The sequence below is a fragment of the Apostichopus japonicus genome, chromosome 22 (genome assembly GCF_037975245.1).
Source record: "Apostichopus japonicus isolate 1M-3 chromosome 22, ASM3797524v1, whole genome shotgun sequence".
In the NCBI taxonomy this organism is placed as follows: domain Eukaryota; kingdom Metazoa; phylum Echinodermata; class Holothuroidea; order Aspidochirotida; family Stichopodidae; genus Apostichopus; species Apostichopus japonicus.
The window spans coordinates 6,814,706-6,834,051 of record NC_092582.1 but is presented as its reverse complement, the minus strand read 5'-3'; the positions used below and the strand labels follow the sequence as shown (position 1 = coordinate 6,834,051).

The following is a 19,346-nucleotide window of genomic DNA, read 5'->3' as shown; positions in this document are numbered from 1 at the left end:
TATGGGTATTGTTCAACTTGTCGCATACAGCAGGCAGTAAGGACGGCAAATTTAAAGCCATATATCGTTCGTTAGCCTATATCAGGGTTGTCCAACCTACGGCCCGCGGGCCACAGTCCGGCCCGCCGCAGGGTTGCGTCCGGCCCGCCAGAGATGCTCTAAGGTGCGAAAATTTAGTGAGCAGATTTATTGATAACAATTTGAAGCTATATAATCAATCATTCGAACCTTCTGGGTCCAAAAAAATTGCATACAGGTCAGTTTGTGTGACACTCTCAGCGGAAGGGGGGGGGGGCGGCTGGACTTTATTCATCTGTTTTATCAGGAAGGAAAATAAATCAGTGCGCTCCGCGCGCAGTGCTCACATTTTGTTGCCTTGGGCTTCGGGCAAAAAATCGAGTGTAGGGTTCATGCGGCCCCCTCCTTCATCATAATCATTCCATGTGGCCCTCCTCTGCAAAAGGTTGGACAACCCTGGTCTATATGGTAAGTTCTTCTCTATAGTAACGAGAATAAATTCTATCTGTCTGCGCGTGTGTTCTCATGTATTATATTCCTTTAAGGAACTGAACTATAAACTATAAACAAAGCCCATAGATGGATGTTTACATGTATCCATGATACAAACGCTTTATTGCTAAGATATTTATGTTCTTAACGTCAATAATATGAATTATAAGCTCAACACTGAGCCAAATAAAACAACCGTACTTCCTTCTCGCTTCCTTATGATAGGGTTTAAAGACTAAAACCAATCTGGATCGTAGTATATAGTCACTGCTTTAAAGTAGCTCATTAGCAGTTCAGATGTTCGTGTTAGATTTTACAAAGGAAAACCACATGTCATACATCCTCTGAAATACGTTAAATGTATGTTAAAGTTCATAAGTCTTACATCTGCAATTACAAGACGTTTACAAAGGATTTTGTTTCTATTTTGAAGGTTCAGATCATAAGTGTATGTATGTATGTATGTATGTATGTATGTGTGTGTGTATGTATGTATGTATTTTAGATCCTCCTGCAAGCAGGAACTCGCGAAGAAGCCATCATTGGCTTATCAAAGCCGCAAGCTGACCGAAGTCAGTCTCTTAGATTTATTTAACGTCCATGATTATGAGTTGTCAATTGTCAACAACTCTGTAACTGGACGACATACATTAATCTTGGAGTGACTCGAGCCGGACATCTTATGATTGAAAGGCACCGGCGTTAACCACTGAGCTAACACTACTATAGTTATTCAAAGATGTTGATAGTAGCTAAATCACATAATTTAGTGTTTGAGAGTGGAAATAAACTGTTTTCTGAAGTTTGGAACATGAGCATATTTGGGGATATTGTCTAATAAAAGTTAAACTCTTTTGTACTTTATTTTTTCAAGGTCAAGATATAAGTAATGAATTCACAGTATCATTTTGGGTCACCTTTGTTCGTACCGTTGTATTGAGTGATCTTCTTCCTGTTCTTGTTGTTTTCTGTTTCTCTTTTCTTTTTAAAAATTAAACATCGAATTACTTTAGGCTGTATATATTGTGTCATATTATATGTAACAACATAAACCTTGTAACTTTAGTGAAACTTCCTCTGTCCACGCCCTATAGTAGATTAAATATCATAGGTGTGTAAACCTGTTTCCTTGTATTGATTACGTTTCATTTTCAAGATGTTGCACAATTTTCAGATAACGGGATGTTAGCTTTATCTACATATTGAAAGTGTACGTAATAGACTGCTGCTTTGACTATACTTACACTGATCGAACGACATTAAAGCTGTTATAATGTGTATTGTGTTGAAATCTCACAAGGAGGCTGCTTCCCTGTTTTCACCTTCTAAACATACCTTTTTTGTAACGCTGGTGGTACTATAGCGACTAGCATATTGTACAATAGCCTATTGCGCTTCATATTGCTATGGCAAGATTTTTTGGAAACTTAACAAAGCAGGCGCGCTTCTTTACTCAAACAAAATAAATTGAACAAATAAAACTTTAAATTGACATATTTCGACTATAGTTCTTGTTAACACAGCTCTGTTGCATTATATTGTTAATGTGCGATCATTTTCGTTCTTTAATATATTCAGTAACTTCTCGGCGAATAAGGCTACCGTGTATTTCATTCAGTTCCCTATCTCACGTGAGCACCCCACCCCCCCTTCACCCTCAGGCTGATTACCTCACTGCAAACAATGATATTTCAACACAACGTGAATCCCCACCAACTACAAGCAAGTGATCCATGTGGCTACGTTTATTTCATTACTCCCGAATGATGAATGATTAATGTTACCGTGTCTTATCCATTTCAGAATTAGTTTACATATTGAATAGTTGATGTAATAACTGGGTTTCGTTCACAAGCTTAGCCTACAAAATCAGTTGCTATATAATGCCAATGTTTCAGCTGAACTTATACCGTTCCCGGTACCAACTTATATGTTCAATGACCTCGTCCTGTCATATAACATTTAGTATTATTTGATCACATTCATCACAAATTGAAAGTTAGAACGATTACAACATAACCCGTCACTGTGAACACACAACACAAAATTGACATTTCAAAATATCCATAATTTAAAGTTGCATGTCACTTTAAGCTCAATAAATGAAACGGCTCTCTATGTAAATCACTTTATGGGTCGAACCATGAAGAAAGCAGCTGTACTTTCAGTTTCGACATCATTCAGAGAATTATACGGTCGTTAAGGCAATCCAAATCAATCAGTGTTACCGCGGAAAGTTTCAGGAAAATAGTACAATAGCTTTGTTAAAAGACAAGACTCATGATGATGAAGCAATCGGTTACATGTCATAATTAACTACGGTATTTAATGGACTATCTTGCTTTACAGAATGCACTGAGCTTTTAAGTCTGAAAGGATACTGGTCAATTTCTTATTTCTTAGATATTATGATTTATTGGATCACGTTTTGCATGATTATTTATATTATTAATATTATTATTATTCTGCAAGCGATGTATACGTGTTCTGAACTAGTAACTGGCGCTATAGTGTTCGTGACAGAATCATCATTTCAACCGAACCCATATAAATCTATCATGAGTGTTTGTAACTACAGAGTATATTATAAAGCAATGGGACAACGGGAAGCAATGAAGCAGTCAGCAACGAATCATATCATATGGCAGGATGTTATATGTTGTCTTTAGTACGCTTTGAGTCAGAACATAGAATAGGAACCCATCAAAGGATATTCTCAATCGAGTAAAACCGAACGACGAGCGAGATTATGACAGTAGTTGACGGTATAACGTTCTCGACATCAAAGAAAAACAAGAGATCAATGTGGGCGGTATTGTGATAGGCTGTTAAGCCTAGACATCTGTTTACCGTTGATCATTCAATATGTATCTTAGCTGTATATATATGTCAAGGCTGTTTGGTTGTTCTTAATTGGCCATTTTAAAATACTATACTGTTGTACCAGCTTGATATGAGGGATACTTGTTTCATATACAGGGTGAATATATCAGAATATATGAGAAAGCTTGACAACATCGTCTCAAATTTTAGTATAACCTATCCATCTGACATACACCAATGGAGTAGCACGGCTGCGTATTAAATTCTTCATCGTGTTCATCCACTTTTTATGGAGGGGGAAAATATTCAATAAAATCAAACGCAAATTGAATCAGTACAATTATCGTGACCTTCATTTTAGTCCGGTTTAAACTAATTCGTCAGCGACTTGAGAACCAGGCTACGGCGAATACATATGTTCATGAGAATGTATCTCCTTTTAGCGAAGTGAATATGTGAACTGGAAGGATATATTATACATTAAGCATCTTCTTTAGTTCATCAATGGTCTTAAACGTTTTCTGTTTAGGCCTCATTAATATTTTGTGGCGGATATACAGTAGTTTACATCATAGTGTGTGCTTATTTATCAAGTCTGTGTGCGATTACAAACACGTCGTGCTTTTCGCCTCATAAAACGGATTGTTTTGGGGCATTTTATTGAGGATAATCACAATTTGTATTGAATATGGAATCTAAGGAAATTGTTGATGATTTGAGAAGACAGGTTTATGCTGTCAGTAAAAGGTAAGAATTTATTTTTATTTTGCTCTTCGGTACAAAGAATATACTGCTATAGAAGCACTAAGGGTACAAGATAAAGCAAAAAACTGAACTTTTTCTATCAAAAGCCCGGAATAGTTTTACCGGCTACTTGTTTTGATCGAGTAATGTTGGTCTCGAAATAGATTTAAGTGCCAGTGTATGCTTAATCGTAATATTAGGATGTGTTTGGACCACGATATGTTTCGTCATTACAACACAGAAAGAAAACGTGACCATGTAGTTTAGGCCTTCAAATTGCTATACTATAGCATAAGATAAAAATAACTGTTTTCAATCTATTTTAGTCGTAACAATCACACTTAGGTGTAAATGCTATTCAATGTCAAGGGAAATTATCAACCAAATCCACTTTTCTGTTCTTTTGTCAAGTTAGTATTTATATATATATATATATGATACAATGACTCGCATGTGTCCGACGCTGCGTCGCCTCACTTCGAATAAGGACAATCCAGTAATAATTATAAAAACAGGAAACGTAGGAGAGACGTTACACACACAAAGGAAACGGTGCTGGTTGTATATACAATCATTGCTCTATGAAAGCGAATGACTCAACTTGTATATATTGTTCAAGAAAACTAAGGACGTCGTTGCCACCCATTTGAATCCAAATGATAATAAACAGTAATCGTATGTATTAATAACACGAGATTTCTCTAGAATTCCATTATAATGTCAAGTTTAACGAAACGTTTTGACCTAGCACGAGTGGCGTAACTAGGCAACTACGGCTGCCCGGGGTCCGGTCCCCGGGGGTGACAAGCAAAATAATAAATAACCACCCAAGGCACCCATGCATCCGATCAAGCCGGCCTGCATAGCATCTACAGTGTTGGTATTAACGTGTAATCAGTATCCAAACTAGTCTCATGTTCTCTTTAAGGCTAAACTATTTTCAAACATAAATAATATCATTCATTTTCTTACGTCTCAAATACCCATCATATCGCGTGTGTGTATGTGGGGGGGGGGGGAGGTTCTAGTGGTGCCAAGTATCAAAAGTTTCCACAACTAAATCCAAACAATGGTTGTGTTTTGGTGAATGTGGACCCTTCTTTCGGGTACACTTTTATTGCTGCACCGGAAACATTTGCTCCTTTTGCACGTATACATACCGTTTTCATATTCTTATAGTGCGTGATATGTATTTCATATGTAATTCTAAACAAACATATTTCTACTAAATACTTGCACAATGCGATTCCACAAGAACAAAATGATATTTTAGGAACTACATATACATGTCATGCCTCGTCTCATGTTTGTTTCTGTTCCACGGAAGCACTAAGCTTATCTCAATGCCAATTTTTTGTTTCATTTCTATATACAAATGTTTCATTCGAATTTAGTCTTGTGAATAAACGTGATAAAGCCGCTGTTAGCCATAAGATTTAATAAATAACTAATCAGTATACTTATTTATTAATAATTGATGTAGAAGACAAGTACTGATGACGTCATCGTTGACTGAAGAGGAATATTTCCTTGGTTCGTGGAAAGAAACATAATACCAATCAAAGCATCAGGGCGAAATGACTTAAATCAAGAATTGTCTGTTCAAATCTGTTCAAGTGACTACGTGCACATTTTCCCCAACATTGAATAAACTAATATCCGCATAATGATGTAGCTGATTGCGTAATATTCAGCATGAATTTTCACGAAAATATTTGGTATCTTTTTTCAATAAATCGCAGTAGATTTGCTTTAAAAATCTAGAAATATTACAATCATTGTCATCCATTTTCATCCATCAAAACCAGACAGTAGCTAATATCATCACATTATATTACATTTGTAACTATACTTTAGCCTACCACACATTCATCATAGGGATCTGTACAGCCTTCATCATAGTTGCCACTATCCTAGTCTTTTCTGCATATAGGATAATCTACTGAATTTCTCAAGGAAACTCTACATCGTTTCAAACTTTAACCTTTTTGTTCTATAACATCTGTTGTGAAAAGTGATAAAAATACAGTTTATATCCTTTCAATTATTAAATGTTTAGTTAATATTCTATGAAGACTAAATACTTCTGAGTTTTATCGGCTTTGTTCTATACTTTCGTTTTTGTGCCAGGATCTTCGTGTGTTTCCTTTTCTTCTCAACTTCATAGATATTACAGTTTCTAAAGATTTGACAATGCATATAAGATATGACTTCTACCAATGATCTTTAGTTCAGAGGGTTCCCATTCTGCCTACAATGTTGTATAACCGTAAAACTGGTCAATAAACCTGTATAAGATTCCTTGATTTCGCATCTTTACAAAATTCAAACTAAATACTTGGAAAAATCACGATTGACGAATGTGGCTGATTTTCGCATTTAGTTGTGATCAATTGACAGAGTATCCAGCCTTTTTTTTATACAGAATCGTAACATATTATCTGATTTTCATATTCGAAACTACACCGTGACGCTGTTATTTTGATCATATTTGAAACTAGCTAGTAGAAAGGGGTTGGTGTGGGTTAATAAGCCTATACTTCATTGACTTCAAAACTTAATTGGCATGAAAACAATACCTACAGGTATATTAAATTACAAAAAAATGAGTAAATGTACAACTGAATATAACGATACATTCGATAAATCCCTGAAAATATAAACTGTCAGTTATCGAAGCTCCCCACCCCCAACCCACCCCCCCCATCCTCACCACAAGCACACACAGGCACTTATATAAACAACGTGGTATACCAGTTTGTTAGCTTAATTACTAGCATATAGATATCAATTCATCAGAACTGCAGTTTTATCAGTCGTACACAATGAGGAATAGCAACAAATAATGCCCTAGTTATATAATTAAGCACAAATTGTACAACTAATATGTATGTTCCCTTTAATTCCAAATAAATCACACATACCATTTTGTGCACGAAATCCTCCAAATTTAAGGAGAACAGCTCTAAGGTGAACATGTAGTTGGCTAATTGTCCTCGTGACCTTTGTTAAATAATTGTTGGTTACTATAACATCATCAGAACAACGACATATACGATAATACACTTCGGTGTTTTCTTGCAGAGATATAATCTAACCGATTCTTATCTTGTTTTTCTTGCTACCCTAATGATATTTGGTTAGGTTTGGTATGCTGTCTGTCAAGAAGGTCATATAAACTCATCTACTGTAAGTTAGGGTTATGGCTACTTGACCAAAACGGCATTGTCATTCCTTTCATAATATGTGGCTTCGAGTCTGGATCTAATCGAACAAAAGAACAACAATCGTTAATATTTAAATTTGTAGGTGACGTATAATGCTCGTTAAACATCCATTTTCAACTTTAAGCAACCTAATATGGTCGCATGAGCCAGGTAGGGCACCCTGCACCACACTAACATAGTCATGTACTTAATATGCCCCCCCCCCCCGCCCCCATGTTCATTTATTGCATTTGTTTGTGGTATAAGGAACATAGGACTGTTCATGTTTTGTTTTTTTGTAAATTTTCGGCAGTTTGATTCAACTTAGTATAAGATACCAAATAGTCTCAATAACATGGCGATTGCTGAAACCATGGAACTTTGCTCAATTTTGTTTGGTACAAAAGTTGGACAATTAACAAATTTCGTCCATCATATACTTTGTCACATTAATGTTAAACACATTAATAATACTCATAAAAAAATAAAATCCGTTGAAGTTTCAGTGAATATTCACTGGACACGCTAACGAATTATATTTATTTCAAAGAATTTAAGATCGGGTACTGCCAAATTTTAACTATACATCAACGCACGGAATGCTTCTTTAAAGTCATCGTAATAATCCTTATTATTTACAAAATAAATAGCAATATGCCTACTTGGTTTGTATCTAGAACACTTCCATTGTGTCGATACATCATCCGGAGCGGACTGGGTCTTAAAACCGGCCCGTCTATCCTTAACCTTGGGCGGCCCATTATTCACTGAATGGGCTGTAACTTTTTTACTTGGCTCCAGCCCATTTTCTACCCAACCGGCCAGCCTACTGCAGTGGGTATTGCCCATATGGCTAATCCGCCCCTGCACACCATACATCCTATTACTAAGTCCATAATCTTGGCGGATATGCACTTGTCATCAACTGTATGGGTTAATTAACAGTTTATCCTAACACTGTGTTAGTCTACATGAAAGAGTCAAGTGCATGTCTTTGCGAAAATGCTATTGTTATCAACGTATGTCTATTAGCAATCTATATATTACGCTGTTATAAGCTAAAAGAAAAGGGTCAAGGTATATAGCCAGACCGGAAGTGATATTTTCAACAAGTTAATGGGTTAAATCAGTAAACCGCTTATTGCACCACTGCATAGACTAGATGAGAAAGGTCAAAGGGCGCTGTTATGGAGGGCTGAATACACCGTTTTTTCAATTTTAGTAATGAGCTCCATGTAAGTGCCGCCAACTGCTTAAAATTTGCAAATTGACCGAAAAGGACTTAAGCAATAACTGTTTTTATCATCAAAACTTCGTCTGATAAATTATAAAGCTTTATATAGTAATTGCTTTTACAATTCAATTAACGTTCGTTTATCGAAATATTATGAAGTTCTGTTTCTGGATACACTGTAACCATCATGTGTTAAACCAGGGAGTTGTTAAACCAGGGAGTTGTTAAACATAAGCCCCGGTATTTTGACGAAATCATTGTCACCTTGTTGACCCAATTATGTTACCTCATTTTCAAACTAACACCCTGTTATGAAACAATTAGCCTATATGCATACATATATATATATATATATATATATATATATATATATATATAGGTTTGAATCCCGGTGGAGGCTGGAAGTTTTCGCTGTTCTGGATTTTCCAACTTACTACAATTTCAATTATATATATATATATATATATATATATATATATATATATATATATATATATATCTATATATATATATATATATATATACAAACCCAGCCTATAAACTACACACACAGGGAAGCCATACAATCTTCTCTTTCTTGTGTCTAACTTAACTAATTAAGTTATGTAGCCTATAGATAAAAAATGCTTTTGTATAGTTCCAGTGTGTGGTGTATTGGCACATGACAGTCGCATGAAGTATTTATAAACAAATGTTCCATATTCGTTGTCTGTTTTAGTTCATATCCTCCCCCCCCCCCTGGAGACAAGGGAATCAGACCAATACAAATCATTTCTAAACAGTTAAATGAAAAGGCATAAATCATAAGTAGTTGACTAGAACTGAGAAAATGGTACCTTAAAATATAAGTATAATTGACAACCAGCCACCAGACGTGTATCGGAGGAAGAAACATAGCCTAAAGCTTGTGTAGATACTTCAAAATGAGATCGTACATATTTAGATATTTTACAATGACGCATGGCATTTAGTGCTATACAACACTGGCATCAAATATTATACATGCAATCGGCAACCGTCATGTTGTCGTTTTACTTCAGTTTTTTTTTTCGTTTTTTTTTTACTTCTGACACAGACTGGCCAAAGCTTCTACCTATCACTAGATTCAACATACATTTAATATTGAAGGGACACTAAGCTTGTTCTATTATTACGTTGAAATATGAAAATATGAATTATAGATTGTTGACAGCGCAGCCTAAAACCTTTTTCCCGCTTTTTTCTTTTTATATAAAATCTTCTTTTTTTCTTAAAAGGGAAATTTGATCAGTGGCTGACCTCCATTTTCAATCTGTAAAAAACTGCATGAGCTTTTTAATAAATATAATTTGATGGGAAAAGAGGTGTAAACGTAATGTAATTTGTTAGATTGACACGAAGCAAATGGAAGGGATAAAAGAACGAAAATTAAATTAAAAGCCCAAGATAAGAGGGAACAAAAAAAAAAGTGTTTTTCTGGCTTTAGCCTGGTCAAAATGAAACTGCATGATTTCCATCTTTTGGTACTTGGGTGTCTCTGGTACAAAAAGACGTACATAATAAATACGATCGAATAATTATGTTCCAAGTCCATGATATGGAAATGTATAGAAAGATAGCAGCCTATCTAAAAAACATTGTACCTTTTTTTACATTTGGTTATTGTTGTTGAGTTATGTAAGCTCGCATTACAAGCAAACATATTGTACGTTCATATTCTTATCATTTTTTACTTCCATTTCCATATATGGAGTTCCAATTAGTCAAAATACTGAAACAGAATATAGTTAAAAACTTGTGTGTAATCTTAGAATGCATGTTTAATGATATATGATCTTCTTGTAATTATTGCATAGCGCCTCCAATATTTTCTGCGTCCTCTTGTCGAATCAAAGAGAGCTGTCGTCACGTAAACTGGTCATCCGACATATTTTTTATTCAATTTTTTGGGGCTTTCGAAAAACAAAATCTGCATTCAGTTCAGTGAAAGTTGTAGCCCGCGTAGCGTACGGTGAAGCAGGTCTTTACAGGCGGGCAATGATAGTAGTCTAATGTTAAAGCAACGGCACAAATCAGTCAGGACCAAAAAGTATTAGGATCACCGTACATGCATCATGCTAAGACACATATGATGTGGGGAGGGAGAACCCTCTGGCCCCAGGGTCAACTAGGCGGCCCAGGAAAATATGAGATGAAAGTAAATGTATCCTCATTTTCACAATAAACTTTAAACAGTGAAGCCCTTGAAAGACGGCCCAGTCTCCTGGGCCTGTATTGACTCTCGACGGAACATAATTGGCATTGCTAGTTTTGAGGGAACTTTTCATACATGTTTATAGGTGAATACTGAGGGATGGGTTTGCTATTTATCTGATTTCAATGCTAAATCAGTGTCTTGAACTATCTTTCCCTTAGCATATTCTTAGATTGAATTTTTTTGTTAAGATATATATATATATTTGGTGGTCGCATACTCTAGCCTTACCTGCTACACACTCTGTATCTACGAAAATCGCACTATACAAATAATCAAATTCGCGACAGGATAATATATTTTAAAGGATAAAAAAGTATGTAACATTAACTTAATGAGGACTTTTGAAATAAAATGAAGGATTCATAATTTGTTGCATGAGTGACAGCCACTGCTATAATTGCATGTGTATACTATTTTATATTTGAAACAGTGATTGGCATCCAATTACTATTTGATAGCTTTGCCAGCATGATCCAACCGTACTGTAAAACGCAGTTCAAAATACAGGTTTGACCTTGAGGCATCGTAATCTGACCCTTGAGTCTTCAACGTCTCCCCCACCCCACCCCCCATTCTTTTTACAATTCTCTATGATGTTGTTTACGCGAAGAAAAACAACCAAAATCACAAGACGGACTGTCGAACCTTTAGACTTCCTGAACTTGTGTGTTATTTAAAAAAAAATTATATTAAAGCCACACTGTAATATCTCTATATGTTTCACGGAAAATCAAAGCTATAAAGTTTGAAAGATTGACGTTCATTTTCAGGTACCATAATGGGTTACTCTATCAGCACCGTATGTTTAATGAGGAAGTTAAAGCACAACTCACATCCTATATATTTAACGTAACACATCAGCTTCATCTGGCTAATAACTAACGTATGTATAACTCTAGAAAGAGCAATCTTTATCGTCACTGTGAGGCACGATACATATTAACTGAGTAACTCATGATAAAACCTTAATTCATGAAAGTAAAAATTCATTTCCGACATTGTCGATAAATATAATGAATTAATCAGGAATACTATTCTTTATAGAGCATCCATCCAAATCATTTACAGTAGGCAGGAAATATGAGATAAATGATTTCAATAACCTATATGCATATGTTAATAAACAAACGCTTATTTAATCGCTATAGTATACCGTACTGTTTTCCACGGTGATCACGGGACTTATTTTCTCTCCTACTTATAGCAAAGCCATCCGTCCGCTGAGTTGTTATTGTAGTGCGCGTGCGCGCTACAACTTGGTATTACTGGCCAAGAGAACTATACTTACATGACTGAACGCGAAACTTTAAGTTTCATATAGTCTCTGTACATTTGCAGTTTCAGAGGCTATAGCTTCGTAGCCCAAATTATTCTGAGCCTGTCACAGCGCTCACAAGCGCCCTCACTTTGTCGGTACCTACATGAGAATGCTCCCTGGTGTGTTGTCCGCCCAACAAATAACACCATTAACAACCGGGAAGTTATTCCTAATACTGTAAGCACTCCAGGCGCAATACAATACATACCGGTGCTGTGGCCGAGTGGATTTTTCATCCATGAGCAATCTACGGTTTTCCATCTGAAACGACTTTCTAAATTTGTGTTAAAATGTTGAATTTGAAGCCACCCGATGTGAAAGTTGTAATCCATAAACCCTTGCGGGCTTCTACCACATTCGTGGTCGCTTTAGCGTCGTAAAAATAACTTTACCTGATTATTATTATTAAATTAATACATGCGTATTTGCAGGCAAATGCAGTTCTAGATACGATATATTCTTTGTCTCTCAATTCAAAACAATCAATCTGAAACAGGGTATAGACATTTTATGCACACATTAATGTTGTCATAACCCACTTGGGACTTCTAAAAACAAGCATCATTTGGATAAATTGACTTCCATATTCAAGTAATATTATGAACATCGCTAATGGGCACCATATGAATGGGGAAAAATAGATTGGGTAGTTTGATCATCCTAGATGTGTTGTACAAGTGATTTATAGTTAACCGATAGAATCACTTTTATTAATTTCTGATGGCTTTGAGGCCTCTTTAATGAACATAAGGAGTAACAAAAAATGCACATCATCCGTGCATCAGTTATTCTACGTGAAGTCAGTGCGCCTTTCACAGACTGCAAACTTAAATAACCATTTCAGTCTTCTAAATCGTTTAATGTTTTCGGGTAATTTAAATTCAGAAATCTATTTATTCCCTTTTATCTCTTCTTTAGAGTCCCCCCCCCCCTACCCCTCTCTCCACCTCTCTCTCTCTATCGATTGATCTCGACCTCTTTAAATTCCTTCATAAAAAATCGAACTGCAACAGAGGAATCAACCAGTATAGGGAGAAGTCAATACAGCTTATTAATGTACATAATATCTTCAACGCCATATAAACTTATCTCATCTTATCTGATAAATATTGTGCATTGCGCGATCAGAAATGCATTACATCATTTAAGGTTATCATACTCAATTAAGTTCCCAATCGCTTTCTTTTCATCAAACCAGTGACGTATTCATATGTTTCTCTGAGAGAGAGAAAATGATCATCGACAAATGGATTTTTACTCAGCAATATCTCCCGCAATGTTTGATGAAAAGCTAATCCAGGGGCTAAAACATATCTTCCAATTAGATGGGATATTTCTACGTTATAATTATTTATACTTATCTAATAGGCCTACAGTCATTTCCTGTCCATTCGCTTGATGGAAACAAACTAAGGGACTGAAACATAAAGTAGCATTAGTGGGTCGTTTCTCGCCATTTATTAAGTATATATTTATTATTTTCGAGATATGTTTTTCATATATATATATAATATATTTATATATATATAATATATTTATATATACATGTATATATACATATATATATATATATAATATATTTATATATATATATATATACATATATATATATATATATATATATATAGATATAGATATATATATATATATATATATATATGTGTGATAGATAACGATAGTGCAGGTGTCCCCTCTTATACAGTAGTACTTACATGTGCCAAAAGAAAGAACTACACACTCGAAACTAATCACGGTTGTTTATATGAATCCTCCCCTGGAAAGTAATATTACATCTTTGACTTCGTCTACCGTTTCAAAACGTGATACCATTCGCACTTGGTTCAGATTTCTGTTTGATTAAAATGGTCACTTGCAGAAAGAGCAGTTTTTAATCATACTAACTTGTTGTTAAGTAAGTTTATGTATATGTCATAAAAAATAAATCAGGAGAACATCTGGTGACTAGTCTTTTAATCGTGGTTGTTTGTGTTATGAAATATTAGAATGTGGATATCTCTTTGACCTTGCTAAGAACTGCCATTTCTAGCAATATCAGCTCCCTGATTATGAGGCATAGATAACATCGTAGAATAATTAACATTGATCCAGACATTGGGCATATTTAACTGTAACTTTTACTCGGAATGTTGTACTCGCAACACAAATCTGGTTTACTCTGGGGTTGTTTACAAAGACTATATCAGAAACAAATATGGCTCCGAAATATTTTCCAACAGAAAGTTCCGGTGGCCAACGCCATTTGTTCAACTAGTTAAGTAGATTGTATCGTGGAAGTATGTTTTATGTCATGTATTTAAATTTGTTGGATGGCAGTTTTGATTAAACCTCAGAATTATTTTTCCCATCCGAATGCAGAGAACATCTGTTAATTGCAACGTCACCCCTCCCCCTACCCCCCCCCCCCCTCAAGAAAAAATGTCTAATGAATCTGTATGAGTACTTTAAAAGACTTTGAAAGAGTTAAAGCGAGGATATACTTAATGAAGGAAACATGAACATTTTCTAAAATCAGGAAGAAATTGGGTCAAGCTCCGTAAGTAGCCTACTAAAAACCCTCTTAAGTTATACTCGTCCTATGCAGTTCCTTTTCTTGAATCACTCAAGAATCATCGAGAGACTTCATGAAGTCGATTAACCGCAGGCGATTTGCAGTAAAAACATTCTAGTGATTTCCTACCGTTTCGTACAAAGAATTTCAAAGTTGTATTCAAATTCTAATCCCCCCCCCCCCCCGACTGAGTAAAGTGTATGTATGAACCTTTATGGAAGGGCGTCCTGTGGCCCACAGGAGATGGTCTTGATCGTCCCCCACCCCCCCACCCGACTAGATGCAAATTCCTCCGACTGAACGTTTCACCCATGACTGACGGTTGAAGTTGAACCACCCCCCCTCCCCACCACCCGCCTCCATCTGCCTTGCACACCACACTGATCTCTATATATATCACATTTATGTCCATAGTTCTCCTCTTCTGCCTATATAAATCAAATCGTGCAAAAATTCCAAAACGACTGTTCTTATTAGTCTAATTCCATCCTATAGTCAGAGCTATTGCGAAGCTCTACAGGAAATTATTAAACACGCGGTATCGGTTCGATGGGAATACTTCACTCCATATATACAACGTGAAGAGTGTTAATTTAGTATGCATTTGTGAGCTTAGTAACAGCACGTAATATCTTTGCGTGTGAGTGTGTTTGGAAATTGGATATATCTTTATAACGATTAACGTGATATATGGGGAGCTGTTTAATTGTGGATATTACAATATACAACAATGGAAAGATCGCCGGTCCGCCCAAATTATTTATTCCGAAGAAATACGACTACGAGTTTAAGAAAACAAGGTACTAAAGATGATTATCATCCAGCGAAAATGAAACGCCAACTCTCGGTGATTAAAGAGGGTCTCAGACCTGTGATGTCTGACCCGTCTAGTTTAAGTTCACGGTAAGCCCTATCATGATTACTTCTTTTGTTTTAGTCATTTCGTCCAAGTGTTAGTATCATATTTGAACGTTTAGACAAATAGTTGCAATGACTGATTTTGTAATTGTTTAGATCTTATCTGATTGTAACATTTCATACCTATATAGCCTACCGTAGATCATATAGCTTGAATAGTCAAGTGTCATTTCAAATAATGAAAATTAGAGTAATAAAAGTTTGGTATTTATTTCTCAATTAGGGTTTAAAATATCACGTTGATAAGGCTCATATACTGATATCAAGAAAGTTTCTGGGAGGCGAAATATTCATCAAAGCTGAATCTGAAATCATTTTCATTTTTCTTCGTTAATTTATGTTCAATAGGCGAAAACAAAGTCTACGAGGGTGTCTTGGTTATATCTCAGTTGCTGTCTTATTATAAGTAATAATAGATACAGGTCTGATAAAATTGCACGCCAAAATGATTGATGCAAAACGCTGCGGGGATCAAAGGGGAAAAAATGGATGTAATCAAACTATATTCCTTTCTAATTATATTACAGTTACAATAATTATAATTTAATAATAATAGCAAGGCTATTATTATCTTATAACTAACCCGTTTCCTCCATTTAGCAACATTGTAACATTGAACCACGCTGACTGAGCGGTCATGAAGAGGTGTTTTCATTCTTTTCTCAACCAAGCGCTTTGCGTGAAATCTTGCAGTCCATGCTTGAACACTTTTATCTCCGATGGCATTATTATGCATGTTTAATTTCAAAGTATAGTAGTATGTAGGCATGCTTTTGAAACGACGGTTTTGCGCACTTGTTACATGAAAGAAATGTACGGAACCTCTGTTACTGGTTGATAACAGTTAGAAAATATATAATGAGAGTTACACGAGTCATGTTCTGCTCGAGAAAACAAAACAAAAAGCAAAAAGAAAGAGACAATGTCAAAGGTCATTTTAGAACTAAATTCTTTGTTAGGGTTTAATTTACTGTCAAATCTTTGGCAGGATGTGATCAGATGAATATAAAAGAAATTGAAGAGATTTCTGGCATGATGATACTGTCGTTGATTTCAGCCCCTGGGTATCACAGTTTGCTGGTGTACGGTATAACAAACTATACCAGTTTACCCATATAGCTTCATTCGTGCCGATCGAATCACTGCCTGAGAATATCTTTAATGAACAGAAAACAGCTGTATAATATGAAATCGACGATAATGGATGTCTAATACATAGAATAAATACGAGTTGTACATTTTAAGAGTTTAGAGGAACATTCGAAAACCGTTCAATCGTTCATCAAATGGACATGTGCGCGTTACCGGCCAATTATATGACAATAAAATTCAATTGTTCCCCTATGCACTTGGAACGCCGTCCTTTCGCGTTACAGTATACGCTTTGCTGTTTAATCATGCAGTACACTGGCACAGTCTTTTTATCTTATATAGTAACCTTTTACTGAGTAGTACCTATAAAAGTTGAAACGCTAAGCAGCGGAAATAATCTCAAGCAGTTTGAGCAGAATGAAATTCATAACTTTTTATTGGTCTCGCTACTTCTCATTCAGTTGCTAAAAGATGTAGAGAGAGAGAGAGATGAGACGAAAGAGACAAATTGATTCAGAATGCGACCCTGCTCAACCTGACCACGCATGACTCCGAAAACTTAATTACCGCCGCGTTTTACTTAATCACTTTTCATGGGAGGGTTTTGCTTTCATAGTTTTGGATCTATTCTGGAGCTGGGCGATTAACACCCCGGATATTAGCCATTCAAGGCATCTGTTCATGGTTAAAGAGGTTTGACGTCACGTGACGGATTAGACTGGGTTTAGTCAAGTATGTCCGAGGGAAATGGTTGAGCGACTCATGCATTGAATGTTATTAGAAACGATTGGCCCAAACAGAGGGAGAAGTCTTGCAACTGTAAAAGTACTCCAGGCATTTGCTGAACGACATGTAGCTTATATATATTTTTTCAGTAAGCGAGGCCTATATAGGACTTTTACTATATCTCAGGGAACCCTTGAGAATACTTTTTGTGTTACAATATTTCAAACACTTCATATGAAAACGGTTTAAATACCTCTAAAAGACGATTGCGATACAACCCTCTATACGCCCACCTCCTTACACGCGCGTTTCTATATATTGGACCCAACGTTGTGACTTTTGAAGTAAAATTGTTGATGGAAGAAAAAAATCTTAAGGAGTTATTACGTAATGTCTAACTGCTAGGCCTAGGCATGCCGTTACTGATAGGGAATACAGCAGCAAAATGTATTCAAGAAATACACGTTCCAACGAACAGTAAACGTCATTCTCCAAAAGTAGTGTTTCATGTCCTGGTTCACATGTTTTTCTGTCCGATCAAATGTTAAGGCCATTGTACTACAAAAGTCATCTTCTTGATGGTAGTTGTTCACATGTGTTGACGACCGTAACCATATAGCTTAGTATGTAGTGTACTATACTAAGTACGTATGCGTAGTAGGCTACACAATGACCGCACCGGTTCGTGTTGCTATAGGCCCACTGGACGCAGGCGCAGTTATGATTTACAACGCACTGTTGTTCAGCATTGTATATACAGCCTACTTATTGTCAGTGTTGTTACTTAATTTGCGCATTTACATTGAACTGAGACTTTTAACTTCAAAAGATGTAAACGTATACAATTAACTGTTTGGATGAAAAGCCCTTCACTCATCTCTTCCTCCCCACCCCCACCCCACCACCACCCCCGATCATTAATTTCTCTCCTCCTAATCCTACTCTTCGTTTTCAATACCGAAGAATGTGTCTCAACCCAATGTTGTTTTTGTTTAGATATCGGTGCCTTCTTCAAACCATAATTTATCATTTGTATGTTTTTGAGAGTAAATCTCTTGACAGTTCATGTATGACAGCTCTTCAGTCTTTGACCTGATTTTGTCATATTTTTTCACATCACGTAGTACCGGCTATATGAGTCGGAACAATTACTTCCTGTATCGGTTATCAGGATACTATTTCACCAACGCAGGATATAGGAAGAGGAAATATGAACCATTCCTGTTTGTGTAATAAATACCAAATATTTGTTTATGAGAGTATGTTAATTATGTCATTTATCACGTGATTTCATTCATTAAAAACCACACATTGTGAAGAGGAGTCAAGTTATGCATGGTCCTATATTTTGTTAATTATTTTCATCATAGAATTACCGTGAAAACATCAAGTTTTGTTCATGCTAAAATTGCTGGAAGTGTCAAGGCGTCTATAATAACCAAACTAAAATTCATACATTGACTTAAAACAGCCTTGTTCCGTTCTTCTGTATAACGTCACACGTCAAACACGCTGACTGTCGAGAATTTCCAAAAAAAACCACATAAAGTAACGTCGGATAGTGGCTTCGCCTACTTTTTTCTCTTATATATGTACTTTTTACAAGGATTCTATTAACATTCAAAATGAAAACAAAATAATGAGCAACGACAACAGAGTGTGACCACTAATGACTGTTTCATTAACCTTCATTTAGTGAAATAAATGACGAATTTTGCCTAAGGTTGTTGGATTGCAATCTGAATCTATGTCATATTAGCGTATAGCGTATATGCAAATCTTGTCGACAGAATCACATAAGGTTACTATCACTGGCGTTTGCATCATCCTTTAGCCTTCTTTCATTCTTTCTCTCTCATGTTTGGTTTCTTCTTTTGTTGATCTTGTTCTTTACCGATCGGTTTGAAACTGGGTCAACGGAAACTGACGTTAGTCTCTACATATAGAACCCCCCCCCCCGCCCCTCCCTC

The 19,346-nt window shown here is 36.0% G+C and overlaps 1 protein-coding gene across 5 annotated transcripts in view; it reads left to right on the top strand.

Annotated features, from left to right (window-relative positions):
- Positions 1-19,346, top strand: part of LOC139964132 (GTPase-activating Rap/Ran-GAP domain-like protein 3) — a 190,438-nt gene that overhangs the window by 59,943 nt on the left and 111,149 nt on the right. The window contains exon 1 of one of the 5 annotated variants that reach the window (XM_071965499.1): positions 2,723-4,080. The exons of 3 other annotated variants lie outside the window; for them this stretch is intronic. In XM_071965499.1, coding sequence (XP_071821600.1) covers positions 4,022-4,080 — 59 coding nt within the window. In that variant the 5' untranslated portion in view covers positions 2,723-4,021. Of the gene's footprint in view, positions 1-2,722; positions 4,081-15,192; positions 15,544-19,346 lie in introns of those variants that run through there. One more of the 5 variants, XM_071965494.1, reaches the window with a different exon arrangement.